General features: G+C 51.2%; 1 protein-coding gene across 1 annotated transcript in view; it reads right to left on the minus strand.

The window, feature by feature from the left end:
- The window catches only part of GPC1 (glypican 1), a gene marked incomplete at its 5' end in the record, with an annotated part of 215,288 nt that overhangs the window by 4,489 nt on the left and 191,343 nt on the right, over window positions 1-19,456 (minus strand). Inside the window, 3 exons of the mRNA XM_082003358.1 lie at window positions 430-549; window positions 3,587-3,717; window positions 8,155-8,320. Coding sequence (XP_081859484.1) covers window positions 430-549; window positions 3,587-3,717; window positions 8,155-8,320 — 417 coding nt within the window. The remainder of the gene's footprint in view (window positions 1-429; window positions 550-3,586; window positions 3,718-8,154; window positions 8,321-19,456) is intronic.

Here is a 19,456-nt window from a genome sequence, read left to right on the forward strand (position 1 = left end):
TGAGACAGGCAGATGTCTGAGAGTGAGGAGCCTCTGAAATGTGGGACCATGGCAGATCCCACAGCTCACTGTCCACAGAACCTGAAATCTCCATGGAGGAGGACCTCTGGCCCCAGAACCCAGGCTGGACTGCCCGAGGCTGAACGACACCAACGGCAAGGAGCCTTTTCAGATAAGTTTGGCACCAAATCCCCAAGAAATTGGTTATCAGCAACCCAGACCCAACCCTTTACCCAGGCAAGATGAGATCTGCTTAGGTCACACCAGCAGTTGCCAATCTGATCTTCTTCAGACTTGCCAGCAGAGGCGATTCAGCAGCCTGGGGGGGTCTGACCCGACCCATAGGCTGCAGCGCTGCGCTGGCTGGGCTCCCAGGGTTGGCAGTGCACCAGCACGCCGGTGGGGAGGGAGCCTCGGAGACAAACTCACCAGCATCTCCAGTGCTTGTGCAGAGGATTTTGCTTCCAACGTGACCTTCCCCCGCCTTTTCTTGTCCTCGCTGCTGGAGCCTTTTGTGCTGATTTTGGGATTTCCACAGCCTTGGAAAACCTGAAAAACAAACCAAACTCTCTATCCCATGTTTTGGTACTATTTCTTTAATTAATTAGCACTCCACAGTTATGTGGTTTATTTTTTTTTTTTTTTTTCTTCTTAAGTTTGTTTACCTTTCCTACCTGCAAGATCTCTGAGATTCTGGCTTAGTTTGTGGTCAGGTTACTCTTGTGCCAGGATGTGTTTTCAGCACACTGTAACTGGCTTTGGTTACTGCTATCAAGCAAAATGTTCAGCTCTAACACAAAATTAGCACATGTTTTTGGATGAGTCATCAATGTTGATATTAAATTACTTCTAGCAATTTCATCTGTTCCTATTATGATTGAAAAATAAAATTCTGGAAAGAACAAGATGGGAGTTGCTCATCAGTGGTGTGGGCTTCAAGACTGCAGAGCATGTGAACTTCATTGATTTGGACAACAGATTGAGGTGGGACTACCCTGACTCTTGCAATCAGCACTCAGCAAATGGATGCCCCCTCGGACCAGGGGACTGCTAAGACAGTAGATGTGTCATAATCTGTCAGGTTGGATGTTTCGGGGGCAAATGAGTAAGCTGAACTGACTTGTTAACTTTGGGTACCTCCCATCATCCCAACTACATGCCCAGACAGCCTTTATAGCCAAAGCAGAGCAGAAGCACTTTGGAGGTACAAATCCCAGGCACTCCCAGTCTCTGCATAACCAGTCCAGACAGCAACACCTCCGCTGCGGATAGCCAGTGCTCAGGGAACTGAGCCTCACCGTGGCTGGTGGAGGGAGTGCTCGAAAAGCCAGATTTAATAAAGTGTCAAAGGTCAGAAGGGCCTTTGCACTGTCAGTTTGATTCAGGAAACACCAGCCTTTACAAAGAAAGCCATCTGATTTGAAAAGATGGCCTCAAGCTTGTTGCGGTTACCAGGGTGCTGTCAGAAGCTATCGATAAATCCAACTTTGCACAGTGAAATCCAGGCAGGAGCATCGCTAACACAGCTTGTGCCAGCTGCTGAATGCTTTTGCTAGTGAACCCTGACAGCCACCACTGAAGACCTCATCTTGACACAAGTCCCTTTGGTGACAGTGCGTCTCATCGGTGTGTCCAAGGGACATTCAGCCTGGAAAGCCCCCTCCTGGGATGCCCTGTCCTGCTGACCAGATGGGTCCCATCAGCACCAAAGCAGATCGTTCACCTGTCTCCTTTGCTCAGTGCAAAAAGCCTCACCTTTGAAAATTGCATGTAGAGCATTTTCAGTGTGGTTCTACCAAAATAAAACCCATTTGGTTTAACTTCTGTATCTTTCTCGTTGGCCTATTACTGTTGTTATCAGGAGACAACTCTTTCAGGAGGTAAAAGCCCTGGGAAGTCTGCAGGAGAGTGCCTCTGGTAGCAGCTCCAGCACAGTATGGTACCAGGGTGATTCTCTTGCCAGTCCAAGGGCTTTAGGTGAGCAATGCCCATTTGTAATGGAGAGAACACATTTCCTGCAGACTGAGGTGATTAATAGTCTCCTGCATAATGACAGCAAATAGGTGTTTGCAGCCTCTGATAGCTCCTGCTGCCTGAAATCCATCAGAGAGCCACAGGGAGTGAGGAGGAGTGCGAGGAAGCAGGATAGAGTGCTCCACGGTGCAGGGAACACAGGGCTCTGTACCACAAATGTTTCCTTCCAGTTTTTCCCCACATCCCAGGAGACCTCATGACTGGGGGTGTTACTGGTTCCAAGGGCCACTTTTGGCTCTTCTCACAAATGGCAAACTATGCCCTGGCTCTAGGTGGGTGACGTTGAAAGCCCTCAGCTGCAGCCCGAGCCTGCTGCCCTCGGCCCTGAGACAGAAAACTCCCAGGGCCGGCCTGAGCCAGTCCCGAGCTCATCTGACAACCATATCCTTTCCTCATCACTTTGCCGTGCTCAAAACCAGAGCTTACGGCTGCAGCAATACGCAGCTCCTGAGCTCTGCTACCAGTGCCACCAGCAAAGACTGCCACATTCACCTGGCCACCAGATCGTACCGAGAAGCTTATCAAACGTGACTGGTTGCTCCAGTCAAACACCAATTAGACTATTTACTCCTTTCTGATTTTACCCGATTTACTACATGACCCTCAGAAACACCTCTCTTGGCAGATGATCCCATGTTTTCCAACATCATGGGCTTGCTTTTACGTGGACAACCTCAGCCTCACCTAACAAGGGAAGAAAGAATATGGCCTATCATGTCAGAAAAGAAACCTACATGAGTACGTGGATGCATGCTCCTGTTAGTGCTGTGACTTGTGCCAGTGAATTCCTGCTCAGCTAAGCAATATTTCTGGCCCTTCCCTTCTCCAAGACCCAGTTAGGACCTGCCCTGCACCTTTCATCTGCATTTCTGCCCTAACTGTGGGATAGCTGCGGGACTTGGGGAATGTCTGGGCAAAAAGCAGAAGCCCTGGAGGGCTGTTTTTGTTCCCAAAGCTTCTCTCACCTGCAGCTATAGAGGTGATGGTGGTTAACTGGATAAATATACTAAAAATAGAAGATCAACAGAAGACAGCTTAATGATACGCTTCTTGAAAGACAGGTGAGCGTCAGGAGAGCCTGTTTTAGACTCTCCAGATGGACTACCAGATTGCCATAGATAGAGCCTGATAGCCTGGGGTTTCCACTGAACGTCACCCCAGGGCAAGTTAAAGCAGCTGCCTTCCGTCACTAGGGACTGTGCACTTTCTGTAAATGCCTCAGCTTAGCCAAAACACTTCAGGGCTCTTCAGACACGGAGGCACCTGACTGCAAATGGCACCATGCCCCCCAGAGTCACTGCATACGCAGTCCACCTTGAGTGTCTGTACCTGAAGGAGGCTGGCTGGCTGGGGCAGGGAGGAGTATTTGGAAACACTTTGAGAGGGTTTTTGCTTGTGTAAGATGGTGGTTTCCCATCATTAAAGGAGTGGGCATTTGATCTTTTTCATCCTTCATCTCCTTTAGTTCAGTTGAACAGTGAGCACAAAAACCATTTGGTCCTGGCAGTTACACATGGTGTATCGTTGGCCAGGCCCAGGCTCATGCTCTTACCTTGGTTGTGATCGAATCTTTGTTTTCTTGCAAGTTAGAAATAGCTTCAGCGATCCTCATGTGAATAGTCCCTATTACAGTGTCTACATTGTATGGTCCGTCGATCCGATCAGCCACTATGACCAGGGAATCTGGTAAACAAGATAGAGACATCCTCTCATCAGACTCTGTATGAACCGAGTTAAAGCTCACGCTCACATCGGCTGGGATAAGCTGTTGGCCCCTTGGCAGGCTTGTTGGGAGACATCTCTCCATTTTCATTACGGCCCAAGCACATGCTCCTTTTCCTCTGGCATGGGGCAGCTGTCTCCTCCTGGCACACAGGCAAAGCCACCCTCAGTGGCAGAGGAACAGAGGTCACCTCCTGCAAATGGTAAATGAAACCTGTATTCACAACATTGGCCAACGTTTCCTGGGGTGCTACAGAAAGGAAAAATAGAAAATCGGTGCAGAAATATTAAGTAATGCACAGCAATACTTGGCCCTAACCCTCTTAACTCATTGCACATCTTCAGCAAAGCACTGCAGCCAGCAGAAAGTGGGAGGATTTGGGTCAGCTAAGTACCAGGGGTACTGGATGTGGGCAACAGCTTCTGTGGCAGTGAAGGAGCAAGGAAAGGAGTATTTCTCACCATCACCTCCAGAAAGACAACACATAACCAGCCAGGGAAATATCAGGCTATAAAGGCAGAGAAGCAGACCAAAATGCCCACACATAAACTGGTAAACAGGACAGGGAATGACTGAGGCGTTCCTCTGCTCTCAGCTCCTCTTATCTTGGAAAGCTCTCCTGCCCAAGTGCTCCTGCCTGGACGGCTGCTTTGGGACCGTGCTTGGCTTACGAAGAAACACCCAACCTCTGCCTACCTCCAGAGACGCTTCTCAGCACTCCATCTGGGTTTGAGGCAAGGACAACTCTGCTCACAGGGCTTGGGGCACTGAGGAATGCCACTGCAGAGGAAGGCTGACATCCTTGGTGTCCAGAAAAATTTAAATAGGATCTCAGGGCAGGGCCAAAAATGGGTGTAGACATCTACAATGGGGTCTTAACCAGGTCTGACTTTGTCAGTCAAAAATTGTAGTTCTGAAAGTCACTGCTACACTGCTGCTGCTTCAGTTTCCTACCACTTGTGCTTTAGTAGCCCAGAGGCCAGGCCATGCATAAGATTCATCAGCATTTAGGAACTTGGCATTCAGTTATGTGTGAGCTCAGGTGGCTGTAGTGTGATCTGTGTCCCCCAGGGCACACCAAAAACCTCCTGGCAGAGCACTGGGGTGGCCTGCACTCAGCTGGGACAGAAAGTGCTTCATGTTTCTGTGGCCTCGCCACACACAAGAAAACAACCACGATGGCTTCGTCTTGGTTCTTCTCTAGACAAAGAGGGTCAGATCCCGGGGTCTAGGTTGGCGAACTGTACCATTTGTAATTGGAGTGATTCATTAGGAGTGATTAATTCTTCTGTCCTAAATCCTGATAGTTCAACCATCAGCCTGGCAGGAGACCGTCGCAGCAGATGGTGTGATGTTGCAGAAAAGCTTATTCAGCATGAGTTTGTACTGCTGACATTATTCATGAGCAATGAAGCCACCAGGTGAATTATACCCAGCAGTTCAACAGAGTATCAGTAAAACATGTCCTTCAACCCACAGTGCATCTGTGCCACCCATGATACTGCTTTAAAGGACTGACGCTTACCTTTGAGCCGCACAGCAAATTTCCTGCAAGCAGGATTCCAGCTAGCTGGGGCACAGCCACGGACCACTGCCATTTCAAACCTGCTAGGAAACTGTTGTCTCTTGCCTGGGCAAGCCAGCAGGACTCAGCAGAAAGACCCCAGATGACTTCCACAAGGTCTAGGTGAGGCTTGTGCAGGAACACTAGGTCCACAGAGGAGGTATTATGTTAATAAACAAGGCCTGATCCTAAGCCCACTGTTGTCAATTTAACAGCACGCTCAACCCTCACAAGTATGTTCTCTCTGTTCACGTACAGACCCTGTCAGCTCTCAGAGAATGACCAAGCCGGGCGAAGACTGGATGAGGGACCCACAGAAGATACCAGATCATGCCCACAGGGCTCACAGTCCAAAAGCAGGTCCAGCTGGTGGGGAGCAAGGGCAACAGTCAATCAGGAAAAAAACCAGAAAAACAACTGGGAGGGCTCAAACCTCAGCCAGTCTGGAGCGTGGATCACAAAATACTCTTTGCTCAGGTTTACAATACAGGATTTAACAACATGTGAAGTCGCAGCTTGGAAACATTATGTACTTACTTTCCGCACTTAAAAAAAAGAAAAAAGGTTTTGCTGGCTAGCTTGAGCAAGAATGGAAACAAGGGCTACAGTTTCCGAGTTAATGTGCTCTCTTTTCCTGCAACACAGTCCTATGGCAGCACTGATTTCTAAAGCTAAACATGCTGTACAGGGGGGTAATGTTTTTTGGTGTTCTGGGAAACTACATCTCCTGCAACATTAAAGAGCTTGCAGTTTAACTTTGCTGCCACTCAGGGGTTGCGGTGTCATGTTCAAGACTCTATTTTCCAGGCAATTTTAGCTTGCAAAGGCACTAATGTTGAGATACAGACATTAAATCAAAGGCTGCACCCCCAAATTAGTGGTAAATTATGTTTGTACCACTTCCTATAAAATCTCCCTTAATTTGACCTGCCCTAATTTGTCAAATTGAAAGAGTAACTCTGTGTCTAGCGTAACAAAATCCTCTCCAGCTACACAGAAGGGCCTGGAGAAGGGTGAAGAATGGACAAGGCCAGTGAACCTTTGGCTCCACGTCTTGCTCCAGCCCTTGATCAAATTGTGACTTCTGACACTAAAATGTACAACTGCAATTTGAAAGAAGCTCCAATTTCCTCGTAGTCATCACCCCTTGACAAGAACGGTGTCTCTTGGGGAAAAGGAAGCCAGAATAAGTGCCAAATGCACTTGGAATTGCCTCCCTGTCAATCAAGGAGAGCTGTATGTTGACCTTTCAGGAGATGGGCAGTCATCCTGCCAGGAGAGCAGTGACAGGTAACAGTCGGCTTGCTCTAGTCAGAGAGGCCAAAGCGCCATCAAAGTCCTGGTGCAAAGCCTAGGGGAAGGGAATATTCCTCCCCCTCTTTTACAGCAGCCTCCCAAGCCGCTCTCACGAGGAGCGCTTCCAATTAGCTTCAGTAAGATGCCAGTTGGTTCGTTAGCCCCCAGCGCGAGGTGGGCAGCTGGCCAACACACCTCACCGAGCAAGTACCCTGACCTCTGTGCGCAGCAGTTCGACATTTATTTTGCAGTGTCCCTTGAGAGGCAGATGACACTCCTTGAACTTCAGCGGGATTTTTATTGTTAACACCACCACACATCAACCCTGAGCCAGCCTGTTGGGCTGCGGCTGGCCAGTGAGCTGGTAGCCTTTCTGGCCAGGCAGCAGGTGCCCGGGCAAGCAAAAAGGCCAAGCCTGAAGCTCATCTCCCCTGGTGCCTGCCTTCTATGAGCCCAGACAAACACCAAGACTCCCCCAGGTCTCAGATCGCTCCAGGTCTACATGTACAACCTGGGAGAGAAAGAGGAGCTTGCTGGATGATGTTTACCATGAGAGCAAACAACATCCCCTGATGGACTGCGACTACAACACAACTGCCGTAACACAAACACACATTTTTCTAAACACAGACCCTCACCAGCCTTAAACCACATCCATCAGCTGCACAAGCCACTCTCAGTAGTTCACATTTAAACCAGGAGCCACAGGCTCTGGAAAAGCAGCTGAGTGACACAAGGTCGTCTTAAAAAGAGATACTCAGGACTGATCAGGCAATGCAGAATCTCCTGCAGAAATGCCTGGTTGAAGCTCACCAGCCTGATTTGCACAGGAGATCAGACCACACCATCAGTGATATTTCTGGCTTTAAACTCAATAAAATGGACATCTCTATACATATACAACCCACTTTAAAGGACCCATCATCTTAGCTGAATAATAAAACAAAAAGTAAACGAGCTCTTTTCTTATTTAAAATACAAGTCTAATCTTCCCATTCCTGGCAATGCCCGTGACTTCTCCCTCCGCCTGTATTTTTTTAAGACACCTCTTTCCATTTAGAAGTATATGACTCTGATCCCTTTGCTCTCCATCCACGGAAACAGTTTATGGCCTCACGTTTCTAGACTACCTCCCAAGGAGGGCAGCAAGTGCTTCTCCTGTGCTCTCACAAGTGCTCCCGTGTGGATGAGGCGGCAGCTCTGACAGTGTACAGGTGGCAGGAACTGTCCCCGAGCTTCAACATTTGGGAGGGAAGGAAGAATTACTTGAATGCAAAGTGTGGGCAATCCCAAATGAGCACAGGCAAGATGAAAACTCTCGAAGCCCTTGTTAGCCAGCCAGCAGTGTCCTTTCTAATGGTATTAAAGCCCAGCCAAATGTTCTGCAACAGCTTCTAGGCATCAAATCATGGACAGAGAAACTGTAGTGTAAAAAAGCCTCCAACTGTTCCTTTCTTTACTTTCCAAACACTGCCTCAGAGAGTTCAAAAGGTGCTGTGAGAGGCAGCTGTGCTGCAGCAGAGTAAGCCCATCTTACCCATCAAGTACTTCCACTCAGTGTTCAGGTCCGCTTGGTTGGCCAGGCAGCCCTTCACGACGTTCAAGCAGTAGTTGTTGCACGGCTTCACGCTGGACATGCCCCGGCAGTGCGGGCAGTACATCAGCTTCATGATGGCGCGAGTGCACTCGTGGCTGAGAGACACCTGGGGGAGACAGATCAGAGTCAGGCACGCTGGCAGATGAGGGGGGCCTGGCCCTGTGGGCAAACTGTCCCCGCTCCCTGGGGTGAAGGAGCTCGGCGTGATCTGAAAGGCAGCACAGCTCCCCAGGAGCGTGGCCCCGGGAAAGCCGCTTCCCATTTCACTGCCTCTCCTTCCCCCCACCCTCCCTCGGGTGCCACCCCTGCTGTGGGGACAGGACCTCCGAGGCAGCTACTATTTCCTTGGGCTGTGTCTGAAGCCGGGGGCCTGGGGAAAACCTGTATGTCAGCACCACTCCTCTTCCAGCCAGGTCTGCCTGGGCAGGATCTACAGGGGGTGGCCGCAAGGACAGCCGGGGCAGTCCACAGGCTGTCACCGTGTGATGCCAACACGTGTCACGCGTGTGCCCCTGGAGCCTCTGCCACCAGTGCCGCCACTGTGCCCCTTCTGCAGGAGAGGTTAGCTGTCACCGCCCGGCAGACACAGCCGTCCTGCCACAAACTGCATCTCTGGCTTCCTGGGGGGACACACAGTGGGGGCCTGGACATGGAAAGTTCTCAGCTGGCATCTTTGGAAAGGAGGACGGTGCTGGGGGAAGACTCGAACAATTCCAAAAACACAGGCAATTGAGAGCACTCAATTCGGGGAAGTGATTGCTCTCCGAAAGCACTTCAGAAGCCACAGGCAGCCGGCAAAGCGGGACAACACACGCCGTGCCAACGGCCTGCAGGCACCGCACGTGCAGCTGACGCTTTGCAGTGGCAACTCTGGAAGTGGCTTTGCCACCTTTAATTAAACCACCCTGGTCCCACAAGCACAGTGCCAGCACGGGTGCAGAGCCCGGAGAGCGCGGTGGCAGCCTCTGCAGCACGTCGGTCCCCCCCGACCGTCAGCCATGGGACAATCGTCCCTCTCCAACTGCCACAGGCATGGGGCTGCCTGTGTAAGCTGAGGGATGAGTAACAACTTGGCAGACCCAGCAGAGATGCTGGCAGAGCTCAGCGTTCCCCTGTCTTACCGCTAAAGTGTTTTCTCCTTTGTGGTTTTTTTCTATCTTTTCTCAGATCCATTTGCAATTCCCTTGCCATTCTTTTAAAACGATTTACAAACATAAATGTAAGTGTCTGCGCGCAAGTCTCCCTTGGTACCAGGTACTCGGCACTCACGAGGAGCCCAAAGGCGGAAAAGTGATGGAAGGGGCGAATCTCAACATGGAAAAATCCCCGAGCCTCGAGCTCAGCTGCAATGCTGAGAACTGCCCTTGAGCTCTTTATTACTTGTGAAAATAATTGGAACGTGGTCTTTTAAATTTCTTCTGGGGAACTCCAGAAAGATTCAGTTCTGAGGTGCCCTTAGGAGAGCAGGAACATGCTGAGCCCACTATTAGAGGCTAAGAGAGAAAAACCCCTAAGCTTCCCCCCTCCTTAAACTGTCTGCACAGCAGCACCTCCCTTCTAGTCAGCCTTGGAAAAGAGATGTTGGATGGTGCTGGGACTTCATCAGGCAGAAATGCATTAAAATAACCTCATGAGGACCTTCTTCAGGACCACGACAAAAATCTCTCTGTCTCAGAGAGAGAACCCAAACAGAGACCACCTTCCAGCCTCAGCCACCAGAACAAGCCCTGAGTTGCCTGGGGATAAATAAGTGCTGTGCTCCACTGTGGCCGGAGGGGCTGAGCCTTGCAAGGAGACACCACGCAAGCCAAGGCTTCGCTCTGCTTCCTTGGCGAGCTTTCTGCCTCCTTTCTGGGACAACTCCTGCAGACAGAAACCAGAGCCCGGCTGCCATGTGGTTCTGCCGCCAGGAGATGGAGGCTTTGTCCCGCCGCACCGCACGGATGCCACACGCTTCATCCCTCCTGGGAGAAGCCGGTGAAGGCACCACCACGTCCTGTTTCAGTGATCTGAGAGGGGACGCAACAGAGCGGAGGGACAGGCAAACAAAAGAATAGTTTATTTTTCATACCAGAGTTTCAATAACCATGACTGAATGGTAACTGAAAAGACAACAGATAAGAACATGTTGAACACTAACACAGGCTGTCGCTGAAGACCTTCTGAAACCAGAGCATTTACACAGAAACCATCAGAGCATTTACACAGAAACCAGGAGCTGCACCTAGGAAAGGAGCTGCGACCCCTCCTTCCCCAGACAGAGCATTCATGAACACGGATCGTACCGTGAAGCTCCAACCAGAGCACGCAACCTGTGCAGGCAATCAGGTCCCGAACACAACCTTGTCACCGTGTTTTACCGGCACGCCCTGTCACTGCTCATCCCAGCTTGTCCAGCTGTGGACCCGGAGCACGGTAACCCCGCGCAGCACAAACCACGCTGCAAACACCCTGGGGGCTGCAGCACAAATGAGTCACATAGCTGGGCCCTGAAACGTGGGACTTCCCACAGTACTGATGAGAACCAGGGAGCAGCCGGACGGTTTGCCTGCACCCCCATATATCCGGGGTTGCCCCGTGCAGCCCTTTGGAGTGGAGGGAGCTGAACCGCTTTGGCTGGAAAGCGGGAGCGCAGTGTCGCCCGCTGCCTGCGCAGAACACCCCCGGGGCAGTGCAGGCCAGCCATCCAGCAACAGAGGAAAGCCACCAGCAGCTAGAGAACAAAGCTATTTGGTGCCCTGCCAGAGCCCCTGGGGGACACGGAGAGAGGCAAGTGACAGACCGTGGCTCGGAAAAGCATTTCCAAAAGGCCTAACTTTAAAAGCATGGTGTAAACCCAGCAACTGTACTGGAGCAACCTGCGTGAATACAGAGAACCCGTACTCAAACGAAGCTTGCGATGGGCCCAGTGGGCATTTCACAAGTATTTCTGCCGGCAGAATTCATCCTGGTCTCTGCATTTATTTTTGCGCGTTGTCTTCTCCCGAAAAACAGAAAGGACCTTCACTCCCTGAGCACAGCATTTCCTCACCCACTGGAGAGTAATTGTGCAGGGCCACCCGTGTCCTGGCACCACGCAGAGCTGCCGAAGAGGAGCGGTGGCGGGGCCCTGCTCACCGGTGCCCACCTACTCCATCTGCCTTCTGGTACAACCGGTGGCCGCGGGCAGCTGCCAAGGCTCCCCGTGATGCAGGCAGCTGCCTGCCGTCCTGCAACCCACCTCCCTCCAACCCCCCCGCAGCTGCCAGCCCGCCAAAACCGCCCGTCCCCAGCTACACCGCCTGCATCCACGGAGCAGCCACCTCCTGCCCACGCAGCTCATGCAGGCTGTTGCCACCTGCCTTGGGGCAGCGGGTGCAGGGAGAGCACCAGGTGACAACGGCCCCTGAGGTTCAGGCTCAGCTCCTGAGGGTCTGGGGGGAAAAGAGTGGCTTTCGCACCTCAGCAAGGATCATTTCTGGATGTCAGAGCAGAGCTGTGTGTGCAGCGCCAGCCTGTCACTCTCGCAAGGTGGCTTTGTCTCCTGGAGGACAGCGGAGTGCCACGCTGCCCCAGGCGCGGGGGCCCTGCAGCACCCCTCACCCCTGCTCCCCTGTCCCAGAGCCTCTCCTCTGAAGACGAGCAGGTGCCACATCCACCACCAGCTGTTGCTCCGCTGAATCTGGCGGGTGCCAAGTGTTCAACTTAATCTCTTGGCAGAAAGGGTAAGAATTTTTGCAGGTGGAAGAGGCCAGGCTCCACTCCCTTTCCCCAAAGAACAACTCAAACCTCTCCTGTTGGCAGCAGCACTCCTTTTTCACAGGCAGGCTGCAGAGGTGAGCTGAGAACAGAGGGATGAGAGGACAGGAAGAGGAATTTCAGAGAGTATCTTCCGCATGTTTTGCTTGGCCAGAGCGCAGCTCCTCGTTGTTCCACCCAGCCCACAGACTTCTGCTCCACACAGGGCAGAGTGAGGGCTTGGGGCTCCCAGAGCCCCTCCTGGCCCTGATCCTGCACCATGCCTTCAGGGGACTTGCAGCATGTTAAGGAATGGAGCCCTTCAAACATCTCTTAATCCTTGTGGATTAATCTGCTGAAGCAAGCTTCCAGGTTTTTTTTCAGGTATACTGTATCCACACAGGGGATTTTCAGCCCCAGTTAGGAGGGTCTGAGATCCCCCTGTATGGATACAGCAACACCGCCAGGACAGTGCTGCAGCTCTCCTGCCTGCCCAGCTCTCGGTGCAGCCAGCTCCAGTGGTAGCACTGGGGAGAATTGCTCCTCAGGCTGGAGCCGTGGGACCATGTGCCCTCCATGGCAGCTGATTCCAGATAAACACCCCCACGGGGAGAACGAATTGGTTTCACCAGGGTGGTAAAATCAAGACCGACCTCCACCTGCACATTGAGACATCTTTACCTCCTTGTTCTGCTTCCACCCCTCAACCTTTACAAAGCCCTGAAACATTATGACCTAGCCCCTGCCCAACAGCTAAGACCCGATGGAAAGCCCCTCTGGTTTTCCAGCGCAGATGTGCAGTAAGTGACAGATCAATAAGCAACGTCCTCTATTCATCACAGGTGGCCTGAAAGCAGGAGCATGCAAACTCCTGCAGATGGAGTGAAAGCTAACATCATCACTTCGTCTTTAAATGACCTGGCACAGCATGAAGGCAGTACGTGACGGCAATTGAGTTCTCTAAGTACCATCAACCTGGCCCAGCTTGTGGCTGGTTCTCCTTTAACTTTAGCAGCACCTATAGTCCTTTCTTAGCTCAGTGACCTAGAAACTGCATTAGGAAGTCAAAAGAACATGCCCAATATGTTGGAGAAGCCATTTCTCAAGGATCTGAACCGCCCGCCGCCCCCGATTACTGAGAGATTCGGTTTGGAGCCAGGGCACTCCTCATTCAGTTATCAGAGGTGTAAATAAATACGCTATACAAAGCTAAAATCCAGATACTCTATTCTGATCCCAGTGACATCAGTGGGTACAGGCCCTTAAAGTGTAAGCCCAGTGATGAAGTGCTAATGAAAAAAATATTAATTTCTAAGACGTACCCCAGATAGGGGACAAGTCAGTTTTGAGCAATAAACCATTTTAATTAAAGCTACTTTACAGCTGGGGATACAGCAGTTGATTCGAGTAGCAATGAGGTAATGCAATGAGAACAGGTGGCTGCCTCGTAAAAAGCCCCACCGCACCATAAGCGCTGACATTTCAAGGAGGTTGCCATCAGGTATTATCCCGTGACCACGGCTTGTAGCAAGAGCCGAGCTCTGGGCTTTTCCATGGCCACTTTCCAAAGCCTGGTGTGCCCGTGCTTTGCTGACGGAGCCACCCGACCCGATGTGAATTGCTGGAAGCAAGCGCTTTGCAGAGCAAAAGATCTTTGCAGACTCTCGTGTCACGTCTCGGACAGAGCTGGCGCTTGCGGGTTTGCACGGCTCATGGCACAGCCGCCCAGCGGGACCACGGAGCTGGGGCTCACCATGCAACTATTCAGCAGCGGCGTTTGCACAGCAGCCAGCAGAGAATGGGCACGTGTGGAGACAATACGACATAAAATTGAGAACACATAATTCTCAGCATTTGGAATGGCATTTGTTTCCCTCATTTTTCCTCCTCCTGAGAAATTCTTAAATCAATTACGGTAAAATTAATGCCTTTCGCAAGTAATTTGCTGAGAGGATGGGCTGGGGGATTAGTCGCTAGCTGGGTTCCTTGCCACCCCCAGCCAATTTAGAAAACATTCATTTGAAAGGCTTCTAACAAAATAAAAAAGCTCCTGCCATGTATTTTTATTAATATGCTTTCTAAGCAGAGAATCACAGAAACACAGTAGGCTCAGGGATAACAAGCAGTGACCTACTCTGTCTCCCTGCATTGAGACACATTTGAGGAGATCTAAGTTATCCTTCATATTACCTAAAATTAAGTTCAAAACAGTTATAAACTTTCTGAAGTGAAGACCCGGGAGAGGTGAAACTACCTGTAGAAGGGGAAAGCACTCAGCTCCAACAGGTGAGACACCCCTCCATTGACACTCGAGGGACTGAAGGCACCTGGGTGCAGACACCTCTTGAGACAGCCAGGGCTTTAGGCTCTGTAGGACATCCAGCAGCAGGGTAGCACTCTGGTCAAAATGGGCTAGATTTTTCCAGAACAAAGGAAAAAGCCTTCTCAACCTTCCTCTGTGCCTTTAAAGAACAAATCAAACTCGTGATTTGCACGTTCAGCCCAAGTTACTCATCTCTGCAGAGATACACACACTCACAGATAACAAAAGCACGTCTTAGCCCCACGGCACTTCTCTCTCAGCCCCACCATTATCTATGTTCCTTCTCCCACTAAAGCACCTACCTGGGTTATATGTTGATTTTCCAAACACACCCCACTGATTTGTAGACCTTTTTTCAGCGGAAGGTTTGGTGTGATTCACAAGGGATGCAAAAGAGGGGTGCAATTCCTCCTGGCCTGACCCTGGACCTCTCTGAATCTACAGCACTGGGAGGTTTTTTACCCTTCTGAACTGGGACCTCATTTGACAGGTCACACAGAAGAACAGAGAGGTGCAAAGAGGAGGTATGTTTTCTGCCGTTACCCTAATGCCTACTGCTTGGAAAATATTCAAGAGCCTCCAAAATACCCTGAGTAGCATCAGGGCACAGAGAAGACCATAGAAGTGATGATATGAGTCTCGTATGTCACTGAGTTTCCGCATGTGCTCTGTCTCTTTTCGCTTAAAGCTGCTACACCCTCCTCACTCCAAAAAGCTTTTCTTTATCCAAGCCAATTATTTCCTGAAAAGGTGTTGGAAAGACCAAAGAACAAAGTGTGGGATGCAGAGAGCAAGGCCCTGGGGAACAGCAACCAAAGAGGCACTAGGGCCGGGACAAGCTCCGTAAGTCACATCTAGCAGTTACAGGGTCTTCTTGATTGAGCGATGACCCTCCCTTCCCCTCCCAGCTTCCTGAGCGGTGGAGAAAGGTTGAGCTTTAGGAAGCCACAGGCATCTGGAAAATCATTTTAACAGTGGCAGTACCAAGCCAGCTCTCGGGCACTGCACGCCTGGCTCCGGCTGGCTGCGAGGGGCGAGCCCAGCCCCACTCCTCCTGCGCCCATCAGGAGGGGGCCAGCTCCTCTGGCACCCAGAACCTGCAGCCAAGCTGCAGATGCTGCTTTTGAAGTGCTGCCTTCAAACAACAAAAAGAAAAAAGAAAACCCCCCCACCCCAAGCCCAAATCCTTTCTCCTTTTGAAGCCTAGCTTAAAAGCAAATGGGAACCTGCAGCCTAGCTGCAATGTGATGGGACTCCTCGGCCTTCAGGGGCCTTTAAGTACATCTGAAAGGCATTTAACACCAATAAAATAAGCTGAGCCCTTGCTGGTATTCTTCCTACCCCCTCTCCCCTCGCACATTCACCCCCAGGCTGCTGTGAGCCATCTGTGCCTTGCTTCCCAGGGGAACGAGGGTTAGGTAGAGGGGAGAGATTTGGGGACGGACAAAGAGGTCTGAGTGAAAAATAAGGGCTGCTGGCAGTGCTGTCATGGGGACATAGGTGGGTCGGCTGATCAAGGGAGAAGACAGAGCTTGTCCCTAATGCTGTCAGTGGAGGTGTCGTTCTGTGGACTTTGTCCCCTCTAAAAATTTTGCCGAAGGGAGTATGCGGTTGGCCCGCAGGGAGCTCTCTGCAGCGTGCTGTTGGTGTTCACTGAGCTGGACCATGTTCCTGCCGCACGGCTGCCCTCCCGGTCCCTTCCTGGCCGCAGCCTCTGAGGAGCACTGCAGACCCAAGGTGGGCACGGGGGCCTGCAGCACCTGGCTGTGGTTTTGGTGTGACGCAGGGATGGTTGCAGTGAACACGAAATACCTCCAGACATGTCAGATACATGTCAAAATGTGCCGGCACTAACTCCCAGGTATATTTTTCCAAGTAGAAGGACTTACTGACCGAATGGCCTTTAGAACCTCCAGAAGCACCAGTTAAACCCAGCGATATCAGGCAACTTAGGTTTCCAAACCAAGGGATGCTTTGAAGCCAGCAGATAGCGGGCAGCCTTCTAGAGGCAGGCACGTATGCTGGGCAGCTAGAGGCAGAAAGCACCTATAGCTACAGACCTCCACAGGTCTGGGGGCTGAACACAGCTACACAGGTGGCTACAGCCGAGGCATTCAGAGCACCCTTGCTTACCTCCTCATGCACATTTTAAAGGCAGGCGATAGAAGTAAGGGAAGCTTTTTCCGCCGGCTGAGCAAAACCCATTCTGGGATAGTGTTTAAGGGAAAATGGGTCAGCTCTTCAAGTCACAGATCAGGGCATGTGCACTGGGAAATGCAGGTGGGTGTTCAGAGCCACTCCAATTACCCCAAATCCCTCAGTTGGAACTGTACAGTTGGGATAAAGTTGCCAGTGTGAAAAACAGCAGCTACAAAAAAAGGCCAAGCAGGGGAGCAGATCCTGCTGGGCCGGCGGTGAGGAGTACTGCTGAGCTGCCCGCAGGACGATTGACAGCCCAGGAACAGACTCAGAAAGCCAACCTTGCTCTCTCTTTTATAACAAGACCGGCACTGGGAGGACAGGTTTGCGTTTCACCAGCTCCATGACCACGGCTAAACGCAACACGGCAACTTCACATTGGGAAACATTTCATTTTTACAGTCTCCCCATGAAGGACCCTGAAATACTGTGACCAAAAACCCCAGGGCTGTGCTGTTATTTGCACCTCCACGTGTGCAAGCCGGAAATCAGGGCCACGGCTGCCCCGTGCACTGGGCCATCAGCACCCAATTTCCCTGGTGAAAGGCGCGGGAGCTGCAGGTGCTGCCAGGCCTCCACAGGCGCAGGGAGCAGACCCCGCTCTCTCCACCACCTGGTCAGCAGCTGCCTTGTGCATGTTTATGCCAGCCCTGATGTAATTAGCACCTTGACGTGTGTTAAATGAACCAAGCCTTCCAATCTTTCAGAATAAAACTTTCAAAGAAACAGCTGCAGGGCTGACAGAAATATGATTCTTTCGAAGTCTAATGAATTGTATAATCACTTCAGTCATTATTTTGCATCTTCCTTCCACAGCCACGAGTCCTTGAGCACGGCGAGTTTTAAGCCTCGGCTAGGCCATCATTCAAGATACGAAACGAAACATCAAGCATGTTTCTGAACCCCTGTGAGGGATCAGAAAGCGAGCGGGCGCAGGCACAACGTGCTGGCTGTGCTGGGGTCCGGTGGCAGGGGTAGGGCACAGGTGACCCCGCCGTTTGGTGACCCTCTTGCTTTCACCTCGGCACAGGGCGAGGGACAGAGAGGATGGAGGATGATGCCAAGTCATCGCGCTCCAGCAAGCCGGACCTGGTGTTAAGCCCGAAGCCAGCCAGACTGCCTGCATCCATCGCTACCAGCCCAGCAGCCAAATGGCCATTTTGCAGACTCAGAAAAAAAAAAAAAAATTAAAAAAAAGGCAGCTAGGGTAATCCAGCCAAACTGAGGCAGCGAAACAGAGCGCAGCGTCAGCCCCGGCTCCCTCTGCAGCCAGCAATGACGATGGCTCCAGAAGGCAGTACAGCCTGCGAGGGATGCCAGACCCGAGGGCAGGACCCACAGCTAAGTGAGAGGACCTGTGCCTTTGGATTCCTGTCTAGTGCCTAACTGCCTTCAGATATTAAAATGAGAAAGATTCATGTGGATAGAGACTGCTGTCATGCTCCTCTCCCTCCAGAGGAAAACACAGCAAGCCACCACCTGCCTATTCAACACACTCCCTGCCCTGTTCATCTGATGCAGTTATTTCCAGCTGGTACAATTTTCAATCCTTTGAAAACTAGATTCAATTGACTTTTAACCACCAGGTAAATATGGGAGACATATATCTACTTGCCTTCATTATTTCTATTATATTCAGAACACCTATGGGCTTTTATCCATGAAGGGTTGTGATTTAAACATAATAACAGATAGAAATACTGGAAAGTAATCTCTGAAATACATAAGGATGTGTTCAACACTGCATGCTCCCCATCCAGCTCGATTTGAACCTGTCCAAACAAATTCCAACTTTATTGCAAAACTCTCTCCCTAGCTTTACATGCAGCGCTGCGGGAACGCCTCTGCGCCCGCAGGCCCCATGCTGCACCCAGCAGCGGGGCTGGTCTCGGCGGCTGTGCGCAAGCAGGAGGGAGCGAGTGCAGGAGCCGCTGCCAAAACTAGCCCCTGAAGGTGCAAGAGCTTATTTCAGCCTCTAGTCTAAGCCGGTGTTCACAGGCAGAGGTGTCTGAAGTGTCATAAGCTTCTCAGCAACTAGGACTTGGGAATACAGCCAGACCAGCACTTTTTCACCCTATGAATCGCTGCTGGGCCTGCAGCAGCAGCGACTTTTAGCACAGGCACTGACCAGTTCATTTTCAGAAAGCTCTGTCAGTGATTTGCAATGGCAGTAGGGGAAAAAAAAGAAAACCAGCAAGCTCCAGCCAAACGGCTCACCAGTTGCCATTTGTACCTGGCTGTGGTGAGCTGCATCCCACCCCCATCCCCACTGGCGATGCCAGCACCCGTGGGACCTGCTGCTCCCCACTGCTTGCGTCCCACACGGAGATCCTGCAGGGCTCCGTCCCACATTACCTCCCTGCCTTTTTTTATGGGAGAGGCCAGACCTGCGGCTGAACTCCTGGCTGAACGGTGTCTTACCAAGACCTGCAGAGCCGTCTGCAGGTACAGGTGACTGCGGTCTAAACATGGGAGCCTTATTAAATCCCACGTGAGCAAACAGATGATCTCCCTGAAGGAAAATGCTACCTCCCTTGGCGGGAGCAGGTCCCAGATGAGAGCTTCTCCCAGATGGAGAGAGAATTTACTGTGGCACCTTACGGCTCCTCGGGGCAAAGCTGGTCTCTGCACAACGGCGTCCTCCCATCGAGTCACTGTCATAACACAAGAACACGCATCTCTGCCATAAAAAAACCGAGCAGCTCCAAAGCGAGAGGTGGGGTAACAGCCCGTGAAAAGGAAATAAACGTGGCGATACGAGGGTATTGCCACTTGCCAGTGCCATGGGACAACATTCTCATAACATCCATTTGCAAACACTAATGTTGTCTTTTCAGGATCAAGGGGAGGCCAATTTAGATAAATGCTTAATTTTGTTACCAAAGTTAAATCCTTTAAATGAAATAAAATGTTATTTATGGTTTTATGTACTTGCTGCTCATGTTCTGAATAAAGAATCCACGGAAAGGATGGAGTTGTGTCACCGAGCACATGGGACAGGAA

The sequence above is a fragment of the Phaethon aethereus genome (assembly GCF_964289735.1).
Source record: "Phaethon aethereus genome assembly, chromosome: 9".
NCBI classification, from domain to species: domain Eukaryota; kingdom Metazoa; phylum Chordata; class Aves; order Phaethontiformes; family Phaethontidae; genus Phaethon; species Phaethon aethereus.